Below are 14,710 nucleotides of genomic sequence, written 5' to 3' on the forward strand. Positions count from 1 at the left end.
GTGATTCCCATAGAATAACAAATATTTCGTGTCAAGTCAGATGACTCAGATGACAGGTATTTACGGCATTCTCTGTACATACGCGCTTAAATTTAAATATTATTGATTTTCCTATTTATCTCTATGAAATAAAAAAGAAGCTAATTTTCCTAAAATTTCTAATTAACATCACCTAATAATTTACTGTCTTCAACGATAAAACCAAGATGTAAGCTAAAATCCTTTTTAGAGATTCAGGTACAAAGTGTGAATTTATTTTATTAAAAAAAATCTGTTTGGCTTATATATTTCTGATACTTCACAGACACAACATATATGCTGTATCAAAAAAAAAACAGAAAACCGAATTTAGATTTATGTTGTATTGACAATAATAACATTCTGGGCTACGTAAATATTTGAACGAAACATGCAAGCAGCTGTACACCCAATTGCAATATTTTTCACTCTCATAAATCAGAGTTTAAGGTCCGGTTTTCATATACATGTTGGCCATTAATTTTATTTAATTATTGAAGGGTTGTTGAACTCTTCCTCAAAAACTTGGGGGTGCACCGTCCCTAGTGCCCTAGACGCGTGTCAGCTGTGGGGTAGCAGTGGCGTGGACATAGTCGGGAGAAAGGTATCCCTAGTTTTCAAAACAATTTTTAAATAAATTCGAGAAGATCATATTGGACTAGGTCTCTCGAGAGTTAGGTTATTCATGCGACTATTGGATACCACAGAACTGTTGATTTATTATGATACCATTGATATCGGTTATTTGATCTAGATAAAAAGTTCAGGTGAAACGGATTCTCTTGGAATTCGGTTCGAATATTCGAGTGATTATTATAGATATACAAACTATGAATTTGAATCTAGTTCGATCTGTTATTACGGAAATATTAGGATATTCTGGTTGAGTTTTCTGAACTTGTGGTGACGCGTTTAACTATACGCAAATTTTCAATTGGGCATGTTTTGTTGTCACGGAAATAGAATAATTTGAGCCCACAATGTCGGCTCAAAATTTGAGAACATGCACTGGAAAAGGTAGGTACAAGAAACTGCATTATTGTAAAGTCTACCAGCGTTAGAAGAAGTACATATATCATTAATAATTACAGCGGATTTCAGAAAATTATAAACCGATCTACTCGTTTATTCAGATTCAAAATCATGGTAAAACGAAAAATAAACTAAACTTGAACATATACACGATCTGATCGATACGATAATCACAGCTAAAGCTTTGAGAAACCCTCAGTGTAACCGACGCCTCTGATGCGTGTATCGGAGGCACGGGCGGATAGAATCCCGGTTACGTCAATGTCCGTGACAGTGTGATATAGGCGCCGCGACGTTCAGCGTCCACTCTCCTCAAGCTGGGTCTGTATTTCGGCGGATACAATCCTAACAAAAACATTTGCAATGGTTGGAGACAACACGCAGTGCAATCTAAAACATAGGGAGGTGCTACACAAGTGAGTACCGAAAATATATTTTCTGCAAAAGCTGCCAGTGTCTGACCGTGAGCAAAAGTATATTTTTTGGTGTTATCAGCGCCAATCGATAACACAGTTCTGTTGCCTTGGTATCACCTCGGCTATGAGAACCATTATTTTCTTATCGAATTGAACTAGTTGGTGAATATGAGTACCTCTGAAATGCTCGTTTCAGATATTAGCTACAGGTATGACTTTTTATTATTTTAGTAGTTTAGTCGGTCGTTGTTTCATGTTTTCGTATTTTGTTAGGGTTTTGCTTAGTTGTTGTTTATTCTATAGGGATTTATGTTACTGCCATTGTAGCTTAAGTTTTTCCGGACCTATTTCTATGAAAATATTTTTTTCTGTCGGGGAAATCCTCTATGATAGCCGCGGAACGAATTAGCATTTCCAAACAAGTAATTTTCATCCAGGAAAGCCTAGACTTTCTGTTGAAAACGTACCTATCAAATATTTTTTTATTTATTCTATATCCTTGCAAATGAATTGAGCTGTTGTAAATTGCGTAATTTAATTTATTATTCAGTTAATCTCAAGGAACATCTCAACACGTAAAAAAACAGTGAGAATTATATGCCATAGTTATTATTTTCACTAGATGAAAAAAAATAATATTATGCTGCGCGGTTTCAATTCGAGTTTATTCCTTCAAAAATCTTAAAGAATTGCGCTCAATAACTTTGGATTCATTTTAAGATCAGCATTGAAATTCATATTTTCATCTTGTTTGCGTCAATTTTACGAGAAATGAGTTTTCTTTGAATTAACTCCCCTATTTTTAGCCTTCAAAATGCATGGATCGAGTTTATGATCAGCAGCATATCAACTAATTTCGAACTAATGGCTGTTTTAGTTCCCAAGAAAAATTGGGTACAATTTTTGTATTTTTTCTATAACTTCAAAACGTACACAAACTGTCAACATTTCAGTGATGGTTATTATTTATTCCTTGAACAAGAATCTAGTAGTACGTTATTTAATATATATCTACGATCAACTTTTTTTCCCGTCACTTATAGGTACTGATTTCTAATGATATAATGATAATTGTTAGTTTTATTACCATGGGAATAAAACTAACAATTATTGTTATTGCAATAACAGCTTGCATAAAAGAAATGCAATCCCCATAATATTTTAGTTCTTGTTTTGTTCTCGTATATTATGAAGTCACATGTTTTAAATACTAGGGGAATCCCCTCATATATTTACCCTCCCTAGACCTAGACACGCGCTTTTTAATAATGGCTGGAATAGGGTAGATTGTCGAATGTCGATATACCTAAGGGTTTTAATTTATGTGTCACCATTTTTTTTTGTTATTGACCCGATGTAATGGGGTAAAGTGACTCACTGAGATGGTCATTGTATGAAAGGGTAAAAAATTCAACTGGTCATTGATGTTGTTGCGAATAATTATAAAAATAATATATTCTGTAGAGAGAGCTATACTCACGTGGATTTTGTCATTCAATCTCAAGTGTGTTTAGCGATTTCCATATATTATATTATACTTATGGTTTTTATATATTTTATGTTGACCATGGATAGTTTATGAAATGAGTGAATTTTATATTTTTCTCGAAAACAAAGCTTGATATAAAGAAAACACGGTGGACCAAAAAGTTGAATTTCTAGTTGCTCAACCTAAAGAAAATAGAAAACAACAAAAAGTCAGTGGTGTACTTTTTGCTCATAATAATGAGCAAAAAGTACACCACTGACTTTTTGTTGTTTTCTATTTTTTTTAGGCCCAGTGGCGTCTCAGCGAGAACCACATCCAACCATGGGCGCCCGCAGAAATTTTTCTCAGGGGGGGCAAAATGAAAATTATTGAAGAACGATAAGGCGTCCATGATTGTCATTGAAAACCGGAAAATTGTTGAGAATCCATTACTTCTTTTTTTTTCCATGCCCTTTGGATTGAGAAAATAATATTGAGGGTGTTGTGCTGAATAATGAGGCAATCAAAATTTCAGGGGGGGGCATGGCCCCCCCTGCCCTCCCCCCTGTGGTCGCCCATGCATCCAACAATAGTTGGATGTGGTTCTCGCTGAGACGCCACTGGGCCTAAAAATTTCAATTTAGTTGAGGTTGAATAAGCCTTATTTTATTTCATATAACTGGTATCAAATTCCAATCGAATCGGTTCAATAATATTTATGATATTTTATGAGTACCGCTTTTTTTTAAACTTCAACAGCCTGTATTTCAAAAACGAAGAAAATCCGAACATAAGTTCATTGTTCGTAGAATTTTTTTTTCAAATCGACCTAACGAATCAACTTCTGAAGAGAATACTTTCGCATCTTTTAAGTCCTTTATTTTTTATGAAAAACCATTGGATATGGAATATTATTGGAGATAGAAGGAAATAGTTCAACATTGTGAAAATTTTGCACAAACGAAGCAACTCCGAACATATATTCCTAAGAACTTTTCAAAACGACCTATCGAATCCTTCTGAACTCTCCTGTTTCCTGTACTGTAGATAATAAACAGGAGTGGTCGCAGGGCAGAACCCTGAAGGACACCAAGACTAACTCTTATGTTAGGCAGACTTGAAGCTACCCACTCTAATTCACTATGATTCAATAGCATCCAGTAGAAATAGTGCCAAGTAGACCTTTAAAATTAATCCTTTTTTCAGAGAAACCGATGAAACGCCAGAGGATTGGTCAGAGCCCCAATAGCAATTACTGGATCCTATGGATCCACCTGACATGAATTCAGAAGATTACATCCCTCCCTTAAGGTATGGTTCGAACGATAACTGGACATGGCACAGAAGAGATAAGTCTCCGGAAGTAAGACTGTACGGCAACAATTTCCAATCTGCTTTGTTCCACCCTAACTGGAGCAGTGGTACAGCTGGTGTCAGAGGAACAAGAATGCTTAACAACGGAAGATACTTCTGGGAGCTTCATCTGTCCAAACGTATCTTTGGAACCAGCATGATGTTCGGAATAGGCACAAAAAAGGCTAGACTACACGCTGATTCTTTCACGAACCTTATTGGAGAAGATGCCAACAGCTGGGGCTTGTCCCATAAGGGTCTCCTATGGCACGCTGGTGCCAGAACGCATTACACCAAACCTTTCAGAGAGAACGTCCATACAGTCATTGGCATCTACTTCGATGGTATTGCAGGTACTCTCAGCTACTACAAAGACAAAAAATGTCTAGGTGTCGCCTTTCGAGGGCTGCACCAGGTCAAGGAGCCTTTATATCCTATTATCTGTTCCACCGCAGCTAAAACCGAAATGGTTTTATCGACCACGCGAAGAGACTACATCAACTTACAGGACAGATGCAGGTCCGTTATCGTTAAGTTAATCAAGAAGAAAAAAGACTTGGAGGAATTGTATGTTCCAACTAGGATAAGAAATTTCTTAGCTGAAGAGATGCCAGAAGCAACGGTACCTCTCAAGGTCGTCAACGATAATAAAGCGGATGAAAATTCTAAACGAATCGACTGATTTTAACTATACCTATTTAATGAATCATAAATCTCATGCATGAAATGTTGCTGCTGCTATGATTTTTTTGGAGTACATACGTCATGAAACATTCGACAATACAAAAAAAATGTATTCGTCCGTTATCTACTCATAAGGAAATCATAATTGATTGTAAATTGAAACTATCATTTCATTTTTCATTATCATTTACGCATTCTTGACGGTCAGTTATAAATTTTGCTGATCTAAAACGAAGGAATCCTGGATAAAAACTTAATTATAGATTTAACGATTATATTAGAATTTGTAAAGATTAAAATAAGACTATGAAATTTAAGACAATTAAGTTCTTGATACTGAAGGAATGTTTGTAAAATATAGGTATATATTCTTCTCCTTGTCAAAGATCTCAGCATTATTCTGAATATCAGAGCTTCAGAAAATATCAGTTTTTAATACTTTGACAACATGTAAATTGCTCTTGAAATTTTTTTATATGGAAATGTTTCAAAATTTATGACTTATAGTAAGTTATATCATATTATTCATGTGATATCTCTTCTAATTAGACCTAAGACAAATTATATCCGGACAAGAGCCAGTGGTGAAAAGTTACCAAAAATGTATGTGAAGCTTGATGTTAGAGTATAATATAAAATTAATGTCTTAATGGATTTGAAACTTTTTTTGCCGTTCTATTCAGATCGTTCATTTTGGTACAACTGTATGATCGTGCTCAAAAATGTGTCTGAATTTAAATTGTCTACAACTACTAAGCATTATGTAGAAAAGCAGCCATTCAAGTACCTATTTCTTGTGCAATGTGTTCTAGTAGTATAAGTTACAGTACTGAATTTTTAAGTTAGCATTTTCAACCGTATCTAGTCTCTGGTGATGTGATATTGAAAATTGATATATTAGTTTGAATGTGTAAATTATTGATCTGAAAATAAGGCACAAATATTGTGAATTTCGGCCTGTTTGTGCAATACAATTTGTAAATATTGAATGACTTGTGACGAGAGTGAATTTTACTTTCGTTTAGCTTAGTAAAAATGATTATCTATTTGTATTTAATTTGTTCACATTAAATCGAAGAAAGAAAATGATGAATTTTATTTCATATTGATTGCCTGCTGCACAACTTTGAAAAGTTGCAAAGAAGTTTGAAGCAATAAGCCTCTGATATTCGCAGAAACATTTTATTTTACATTTATGTGATTTCAATACCAAATAATGAGAAATCAAACTATTTTGATTTTCAAAAGAGGTATTGAAAGTGTGTTTGATACATCAAATAAAGAAACCCTTCGAAGGATAAATCTGTTAATTCTCAAGATAAAATGTAAATAATTTCTGGAAAGTATCAAAAAAATGCAATTATATCCACTTCAATAATACATTTTATTGTAGAAAAAACTTTACTCTATTTTTTTCAATATAGGGTAAATGCACTGGTTCTCGACCAGTTAACAGAAACATCGATTTCGAGCACGATTTTTTCACACATGAACTTATCAAATTTTAATGGTGTTGGTGTTCATCGATTCTTTGGCGAGTTTTAAATGATTTGTTATATAATTTTAAGCGTTCTTTCCGCATTTAACCTTTGAAATGTAAAAACATATAGAAAATCTCAATAACCTTCGGTTCTCGACCATACCGCAGAGTTCTCGACCATTTTTGTGTTAGTTTTCGACCACTAATAATAGTGGCCGCTCCACTTAAAAATTTTATAAAAAACTTTAGAGTGAGATGAGTGATTAGTACTTACTTTCGTACCGTACCATCAACACCACTACCTATCACTCAGATGGGTTTCAGATGAGGTAGTCAAGTAAGAAACACTCGGAACGTAAAAAAAAATTATTTTGCAAAAGTTTTCACTTTCTATGAATATTTCAAAATAGCAACTCATACAACATTATTTGGTTATTTTGCTCTTAATATCTATTTAAAAACTAATGAGTGAATAAAATATAAAACACCGACCACCAGTGGTCGAGAATTAAGTATGTACAATCAAATTGGTTCTCGACCGCGAATAAATATAGGGTAGAAATAAGTGTTTCAACGTTAATTCGGTGGTCGCAAACTAATATTCAGAAAGTTGATATATAAATGAATCAGGGTATCGAAAAAAAAACGAAATTGATCCAACAGAAATATATCGCTTGAAACAAACAATTATTGAAGTAACATATTGGTATATAAAAGATACAACATTTCCAATACCAGTTCGCGACCGCCGAATATTGAACAAAAAAATATACATTTATTTGCTTCTTGATTGAAATACACTAAAAAATATATCTTATAGTTGATATGAAACAAAATATACACACATAATTCATTCAAAATAAGAAATAATTACTATTTTCTGGTCATATATCACAAAGCACTTTTCTAAGAGAGGACAAGAAAGAACCCTTTTCTATGATAGACGATTATAAACTAATTTTTAACGCGAAAACTTTGACCTATACCACTACTATGCAAACTATCTTGGAATGGTAGAATGGTCGAGAACACGTAACGCGAAAATATTTTGCAATACATGATATATTTTTATTATTATTCTATCTCAAATCACAGAATGGTCGAGAACCAGTGCCGGTCGGCTAACCAGTGCATTTACCCTAAATCAACTATATTTAAATAATAAAATATTGAAAAATAGAAAACTCTCACTTATTTTAAGAAGATTTTATTGAGAAAAAGTTCACTAATCCCACAATACTTAATTTTTATTTGCTTCCTTAGCGTTCTGTAAAGCTTGGGTGATATACAGTTTGGCCAAAGACTGCGAGCAAAATTGTGAAATTGCTTGACTGTGAGTGTTAATTTGTCCAGCAATTATCATTGGGTTCAACCGTCCAGGAACAGGAAGTGGCTTATACATTTTGTTAATGTCATCTTCAGGTAGAGGAGGTTCATCTTTCGCTGCACGAGCAGCATTTTCTTGAGCTCTCTTTTGGAGGAGCTTATGTTTCTCCAATTGTTGACGACTAGCGGTCTGTTGATACCTATTGAATTTAATAGCCTCTTGATTAAGTTCATCTACTCTATCCATCAAGCATCTCAACTGTCCTTCTAACACAGAAGCAGTTCCCAAGTCTAAAAATTTAGCACCTTCTTCTTCAGGAACTAGCTCACCTAATTCGGTCATCATTATATTAGTCAATGCAGAATTCTTGATAACAAAAGGTACCTCTGTAAACAGATTCTCAAAGCCAATCTTCAGTTTCAATAAAGCTTCAGGAGTAAATTCATTCTCTTTATACATTTCAATTGCTTGAGGAGTTAATCTATAGGCTTTCAAAGTTATGAAACCCCTGGCAGATTTCTGAGTGTCATATATAACAACTACGGATTCCTCAATTGAAGTTTGATAATGAAACTGGGATTCTAAAAGTGGTATACTCAAGAAATTTCCTACATCAGAGCTTTGGTACCAACCCACATGAAAATGATCAACATTTACGCGTCTTAATCGTCTCATCATTGCCAATTGATACTCATCTTCATCCATGGTATCGTCAGATTGTTTGGGGAAAGGAAAGCAGTTGGTAATTTCCAAACGATTGTCAACAACGAGACCCAAAAGAGCTCCTTGAGCAATATCCATATTTGTGGTAGCTTCTTCATGACAGTGCTTCACAATTTTCATAACAGCCTGAAAATAATGGATACATTGAAGTACTTCTTTCCCAAAGCTCACAAAATGAAAACAATATGTTATTACTGAAAACTCACCAAACCATCAGCTTGGACATATTGTATGGTTGAATCATTTTCAGGGGCGGCTCTGCGAGCTGCTGCACTTCTAGAAGCCATTGTGTATATCCTCGTAAAAAGAACGGAATTAATAATTTGCGGGGATATCAAAACGGTTTATCAACTTCACAAGAAAGTAATGAGGAAATTACCTAACCTCACAATTTGTAGAAATCATAGATTAGACAAAATGTCAAATTTGACACTGTTAACAGTAGGGATGTTCTTTTTCTAGAAGAAACTCCTGAGTAATTTACAGATTTTATTTTTGAATTGAACGGGCTAAATACTCATATACATTGAATTAAAATATATGCGTATTTTATACTAACTGAAAAAAAAACTGCAACACCCAAAAGGAGCTGTTTACATTTAAATTTTTTTTTTGGTAAAACAGATAGTATACCTAGGAGTGAATGATTGAAATTTGGAGAAAAAAAAACGAAGATTTTACTATTTTTTAAAAAAATTTGTTAATAAGTTGGTCCACCACGATTATCTATAAACTGCTCAACACGTCTTGGCATTGACATTTTAATGCATTTTGTTTTTCATAAATATTAACTTTCAAATTTAGATATTTTGGGGAATCAAGGTATATTTTCATGAGAATTAATAAAAAATATTTCAAAACATTTATATTAATGAAAATAATTGAGATAACATTCCATATAAATTAGAAATAGGCAAATAACAATTTTTATAACAATCAATAAGTAAAAGAATGCGTATTTTTTTCTTAAATTTATCCAACTGGTCCTATACAATCAATATTGTTATAGAAAAATTCGGCAAAAATTCGAAAAAAGTTGAGCATTAAAAATATTCAGATATCCAATAATGCTGGTTTAGTATCTTTAGCACATTTTATTACAGATTGCATTAATTTGATGAAGCCAGTATCCTTTGGTTTTTCTAATCCACGGAGAAGCCTGTTTTTCATCACAGATATAAATTCTTTATTACTCAATTGCCCATCCTCTGAAAAAAATTGAAAATACAATAAGGAAATTGAATACTTAATTTTGCGTGTATATTTTCATTGCTTACGGTTTTCATCAAAAATAGTGAACACCACATCTATAACATGATTGCTTAAATTGACATGAGCCACAGTCTTAGCAACATGTTTTAACGTAGCTTGATCAATTGAAGCTCCAGCTATATGATAGAATGTTAAAGCAATATCGACATCATTTATGTTGTTCAGAAAATGGAAGAAGTTAAGATAATCTTCTTTAGAAATTCCTTTTCCATGATCTCTAAAACTGAAAATAGATAAGCATAATGATAAATAAAATTATCAAATATGTGTTATATTTTCCTTATTTCACTTTATTGCTTACGTTTTCTTAACCCTCTTCAACATCCTTGCTTTCTTCTTTTCTGGATAGCCAGCATAAGCCAAAAGCAATTCTGTGAAGTCAGCTTCTGTTATTCTCCCATTTTCATCTGGGTTTTTCCGTTGAAACTCCAAACTCAGAATTTCCTTCTGTAATTTCTCTTGGAAATCTAGAAACTTCTCAATTGTCAACTTCTGTTTCAAATTTGGCCCAAAGAAGTAAGTTGTTAAGGCAGAATTGACACCCTGGAAATTCATGAATAACTTGATTTTAAGACGGTTTCCCAACAAATGTGGTAAATTTTGAACATAATAAACTTTCCCTCATTTTGCTTCTGCTTCTGCCAAAGACAACCTTAATAATAATTTTAGCGATGAAAATAAAATTTGGTCTCAGATTTCCAAATTTTGCTTGCAAATGTGCAAATTCTTGTGACAGCCTCAATTTCTACATTATTTACCGTAGACATGAGTTCAGCTTTTCCAGATATAGATATAGATTCTATTGAACATGCACAAATGTGAAATTCCAGGAATCTCTATAGACCAGCTTCCCTTTAATTATATTGTGGAGGTCTGATATTTTAATAGCGAATTACAAAGAAGCATAGTGCCGCACCCATTTTAGAGTAATTTTCAATCCACCACTTACCTTGAACGTGTTACCAGTTGCAGCATGATCTCTATGCCTTGAACCAATACTAGTTTGCTGCCTTATCAAAGTAGCAACTTTTTCGAATTCTTCACAATCGACATCACCATCTCCATTCAAATCGAACATGCGAAACGCAATTTCAAAATGACGTCTGGATGCTGCAATGGTAACCCATAAAATTTGAATAAATCCCGGTCTATCTCACAGCTTACTTGATAACACTGTCAGCAGAAATATATAATCAGAAAAAGTTATGAGTCCAGAGCTTCCCAGTTTATAAAATATACTGTCTTCGTCTAGTGTCAGTTCCAACTCTTGATGAACACTCTATTGATGCAAAAAAGGCATTTAAACAAATGTAAAAGCAAAACGCATCAAGGTTTGATTGAATTACTTTCGATAGATTTTGAGTGGGAAATTTGCCAATTGAAGTATTGAAAATAATTTTAGCTTCTTTTGAAGTGATCTTTGGAAATAGTTATACTCAAAAGAATGGGTATTGCGGTTATTGTCAAGTCAAAAAACAATTCTTGGTTTGCTACAAAAGTCATGCAATTCAGTTTATGATAGTTCAATTACGGATATCCATCAATTCACTATGCATACACATGTGCTTGAATTTAGAAATATCTAAGATATTCTAGAAATAGTTAACACATTAATTCATTTCATAACAGGCAATAAGTTGAAATTCCACTGCAATACTATACTTCCTGAAGTATTAGTACAATCAAAATCTATACTACAAGCTGAATAATGCAATAATCAAACTGAAAAAGCATTGGATATTTCAATGATGTTGCAACTACAGTATCATCCAACGTCAAGAGCAGAAAGCTTTACCTGTAGGGAATGCTGAAAATATAGGTAGAAGGATTTAGAAAAAGTACAGTACAAAAATTATATGAAAATCAGCCTTTGAAATACCAATTGTGGAAACAAGAAAACTGTTGAGTAACAACTCTAGTGTCTTTGAGTAATCTCACTGTCTTGTCAAAAGAAAATAAGTCAAGTATAAGAGTAAATCATTAGATAAACTGTAACAGGAAGCTATTAATAAATGAGTAAATTATTGTCTGCGATACCATATTTGATTGAAATGAAATATTACATAGTTTTGAAGACAGAGAAGTGATATCAAGTGAAAATCTTCTACTATGTAGATTAATTATACAACAAAGTTTAGAAAACTCTAAGGGATCAGAAATACCATTTCAGGACTAGTAAATTTTTTTTATGGAATTATGTATGCTCTATATAATTCCATTCATTGATAATTGAAGACAAGTTTAAAAATTGCTTACTTTTGGATCATATCGTCGGTATTGGTCAAGGCCGTAACCTGAAAATGAAATATAAGTGATAAGGATCAATTTAAGGGATCGACAACTCTAATCAGGGCAAATAAACTATATCATGCTTCTATTCTTAATTTCAATTGATGAATAATCACTAAAAATTGTTGTAATTGAGAAAAAACAATCTTTTTTGCCCAGATTTATGAGTGTTCAATTTACTAACTAACCATCCGGCTGTTTGAGACCAGGTGTCATTGATCTCAAGAAATCGTCAGGAGTCATATAGATCTCATGCTGATCAACAGTTGGACCCTGCACCTGAAGTGTGGCAAAATATCGGAAAACCTTATCTGGTGTCGAATACTGCCGAATGCGGTTTTCATACTCTATGATCTGTTAGGTCATGCAATGAGAAAGATATAAGCATTTTATAAATACAGGTTAAATTTGCATATAGTATACCGGCATTTAATATTCTCAAATAAATCCAGAAACTTCCTCAATTAGATTTGAGCGAAAAGAATAAAGGCCCAAGAATAGATTCTTGCATAATTCCCTTGCATTGCATAAGTACATTGATATCAACCTACAAATTATTATGAAAGTTCCAAATAAAAAGACTGAAAATAAGCTTATCTTTGGAGTTTGTTTATTTGTAGTTTTTATTGTGTATACATCATTTTCAACGAATTGAATTTGTAAGCTGTAAAGCTTTTGGCAAATGAATGTTAGCTGATTGAATATTGTTAATATTTCAAAGAAAATCGTGCTTCATTCAACATCAAATTATATTTTGTTGATTATGTTAAATATTTCAAAAAAATTATTCCTAATAATAATAATAGGCAATGGCAGTAATATATGAACCTCTCCTGTATCCAACATTTATGAACCAAATGATTAAAAAGGTGTCTGAACATTGCACACATGAGACAGTGAAGAATGTTATTGAAAGTCCCAGAACCAAGCTTTAGTAGTTTGAGCTGTACATTCTTTACCATCAGGCTGTTTTACTCCTGGCGTGATGGCTCTCAAGAAATCATCAGGGGTCATGTAAGTTTCATTGCCTTCAGCAGTCAAAATTTTTACTGTGGCAAAATAACGAAAAAGCTTATCTGGTGTTGAATATGCCCTCATCCGGTTTTCGTATTCTATAATCTATAAAGATTTAGGGATTTTTTTGCGGAAATGGAGTTTTGAGTTGAAAGTAAAAACTAGTACCATAGTTCTAGTGATGACAATGTGAAATAAAAATCAAGTCACATGATGAACTCTGAGAAATTGGAAACTTATTTATTACTTTTTTGTGAAGATCAATTTCACTTTAAGTTTGAAACAAAAAATAAATAATGAATTCAACTTATACCACATATATTTTGCATCAAGATATGGGGTAATACAATAGTATTTTCAATATTTTCTACAACATTTTTGTGATCAATGGATAGAAGTTTTCCTCAATTACATCTGAAAAATATAGAAATTCATTTATTATTTTTTCACCAAAAACTATGGATTTTCATATAAAATGGATATCGATATGATTTATAATAAGTTAAATCTAACTAATAAGGAACTCTTTGATTCTAATCAAAGAAATTATTTGAATATATGCACTTATTAGCTTGCAGAACACTGTAATACTCCCATATTGATAATTATTACCAGAATGAATATTCATGAAATTCAGTTTGAAGTGTGCGTTTCAAAATATAATGTTGAAAAAACTTACTTTACGATCCCTAAATCCAATTTTCTTTTTCGGCTTTTTTTTCTTGTTTTCCTCATCCTCAATTTCACTTGAAGTTTCCGAATTCATTTGATCTTTGATATTACCACTATGAGCATCCACTTTGGGTAGGTATTCATCCAATTTATCTCCAAACCTTGAAAAACAACTCTGTTTATTGAAATTCTGAAATTTCTCTTTCCCTTACCATTCATAGTTCAGACATGGAAGTACCACACCAAGAGTCAAAATTATACAGAAAATTTTTGTTATTCTTGGTTCAGGTTCTGGTTTATGACTGAAATTTTTGTAATTTCTTTTTTGTGTATAGTTGAAATTTTGAGGGCATATTGCTGAGCATCTATCTGCCTTGATCAAATAATTGTATCTCAGCAATGTCCTCAGCTGAAGCAACTTAGTAGTCATTATCAGCACCTAGAAAAATATACATTATTAGTTCGGTCATAATTCCAAGTTATATTCCACAATAATGAATTCAGTACTAACGATTTTGTAGTATAAAGGGTAAGCAGTTATTAAATAGTGTTTATAAATATCGCATTAAAAAAGAATAATATGAATTTCCTTGAAAGTTACATATTTTATTTTCAATTTCCTAATTTTGACAAATGTCAAAATATTGAGGTTAAATTATAGATTACTGTAATATAGATTATTTTGCGTTATCTATACGTATCTTACCCAACTAATTTTGCTTCGGCAAATAACAAGCAGAACTCTATATCCGGAATCTTCAAATGGAAGACCGAACGAATATTAGTTCCAGGTCTGTATTCTAGAATCTAGATGTCACCGCGTCACATGGTCTCTTGATAGTTTTATACTTTTTATGTTCATACTACTCACAGATTATCCGTAATCTGTGATACTACTACATATACCATTAAAATAAAATTTTATTCTTGATTCGACTACTAGATGAAATAGATTAATTCGC

At 32.7% G+C, this 14,710-nt stretch overlaps 3 protein-coding genes across 9 annotated transcripts; 1 reads left to right on the forward strand and 2 right to left on the reverse strand.

Moving 5' to 3' along the window:
• Positions 1-375: 375 nt before the first annotated feature.
• Positions 376-6,070, forward strand: LOC123678349 (SPRY domain-containing SOCS box protein 3). Of its 4 annotated transcripts, none has more exons than XM_045615337.1 (2): positions 376-622; positions 4,141-6,070. In XM_045615337.1, the coding sequence occupies exon 2, from the start codon at positions 4,199-4,201 to the stop codon at positions 4,967-4,969; it is 771 nt and encodes a 256-aa protein (XP_045471293.1). In that variant the 5' UTR covers positions 376-622; positions 4,141-4,198; the 3' UTR covers positions 4,970-6,070. The 4 variants fall into 4 exon arrangements, with proteins under 4 accessions (XP_045471293.1, XP_045471294.1, XP_045471291.1 ...); XM_045615338.1 differs by lacking the exon at positions 376-622 and adding an exon at positions 843-1,035; XM_045615335.1 differs by lacking the exon at positions 376-622 and adding an exon at positions 1,232-1,466 and having other exon boundaries at positions 4,141-6,069.
• A 1,572-nt stretch (positions 6,071-7,642) lies between these two features.
• LOC123678270 (eukaryotic translation initiation factor 3 subunit H) lies at positions 7,643-8,906 on the reverse strand. The gene is made up of 2 exons (XM_045615238.1): positions 8,708-8,906; positions 7,643-8,627 (listed from the first exon to the last, which is right to left on the reverse strand). The coding sequence occupies exons 1-2, from the start codon at positions 8,786-8,788 to the stop codon at positions 7,692-7,694; spliced, it is 1,017 nt and encodes a 338-aa protein (XP_045471194.1). The 5' UTR covers positions 8,789-8,906; the 3' UTR covers positions 7,643-7,691.
• Positions 8,907-9,351: 445 nt separating this feature from the next.
• On the reverse strand, positions 9,352-14,413 carry LOC123678108 (calcium uptake protein 1 homolog, mitochondrial). Of its 4 annotated transcripts, none has more exons than XM_045614914.1 (11): positions 14,260-14,413; positions 13,961-14,187; positions 13,756-13,909; positions 12,251-12,416; positions 12,030-12,067; positions 11,569-11,580; positions 10,938-11,052; positions 10,723-10,883; positions 10,075-10,316; positions 9,779-9,996; positions 9,352-9,709 (listed from the first exon to the last, which is right to left on the reverse strand). In XM_045614914.1, exons 2-11 carry the CDS (start codon positions 14,176-14,178, stop codon positions 9,555-9,557), a joined length of 1,479 nt encoding a protein of 492 aa, XP_045470870.1. In that variant the 5' UTR covers positions 14,179-14,187; positions 14,260-14,413; the 3' UTR covers positions 9,352-9,554. The 4 variants fall into 4 exon arrangements, with proteins under 4 accessions (XP_045470870.1, XP_045470871.1, XP_045470872.1 ...); XM_045614915.1 differs by lacking the exon at positions 12,251-12,416 and adding an exon at positions 13,022-13,181; XM_045614916.1 differs by lacking the exon at positions 11,569-11,580.
• Between the last annotated feature and the right edge of the window lie 297 nt (positions 14,414-14,710).

Source organism: Harmonia axyridis, chromosome 4, assembly GCF_914767665.1.
Source record: "Harmonia axyridis chromosome 4, icHarAxyr1.1, whole genome shotgun sequence".
Classification (NCBI taxonomy): domain Eukaryota; kingdom Metazoa; phylum Arthropoda; class Insecta; order Coleoptera; family Coccinellidae; genus Harmonia; species Harmonia axyridis.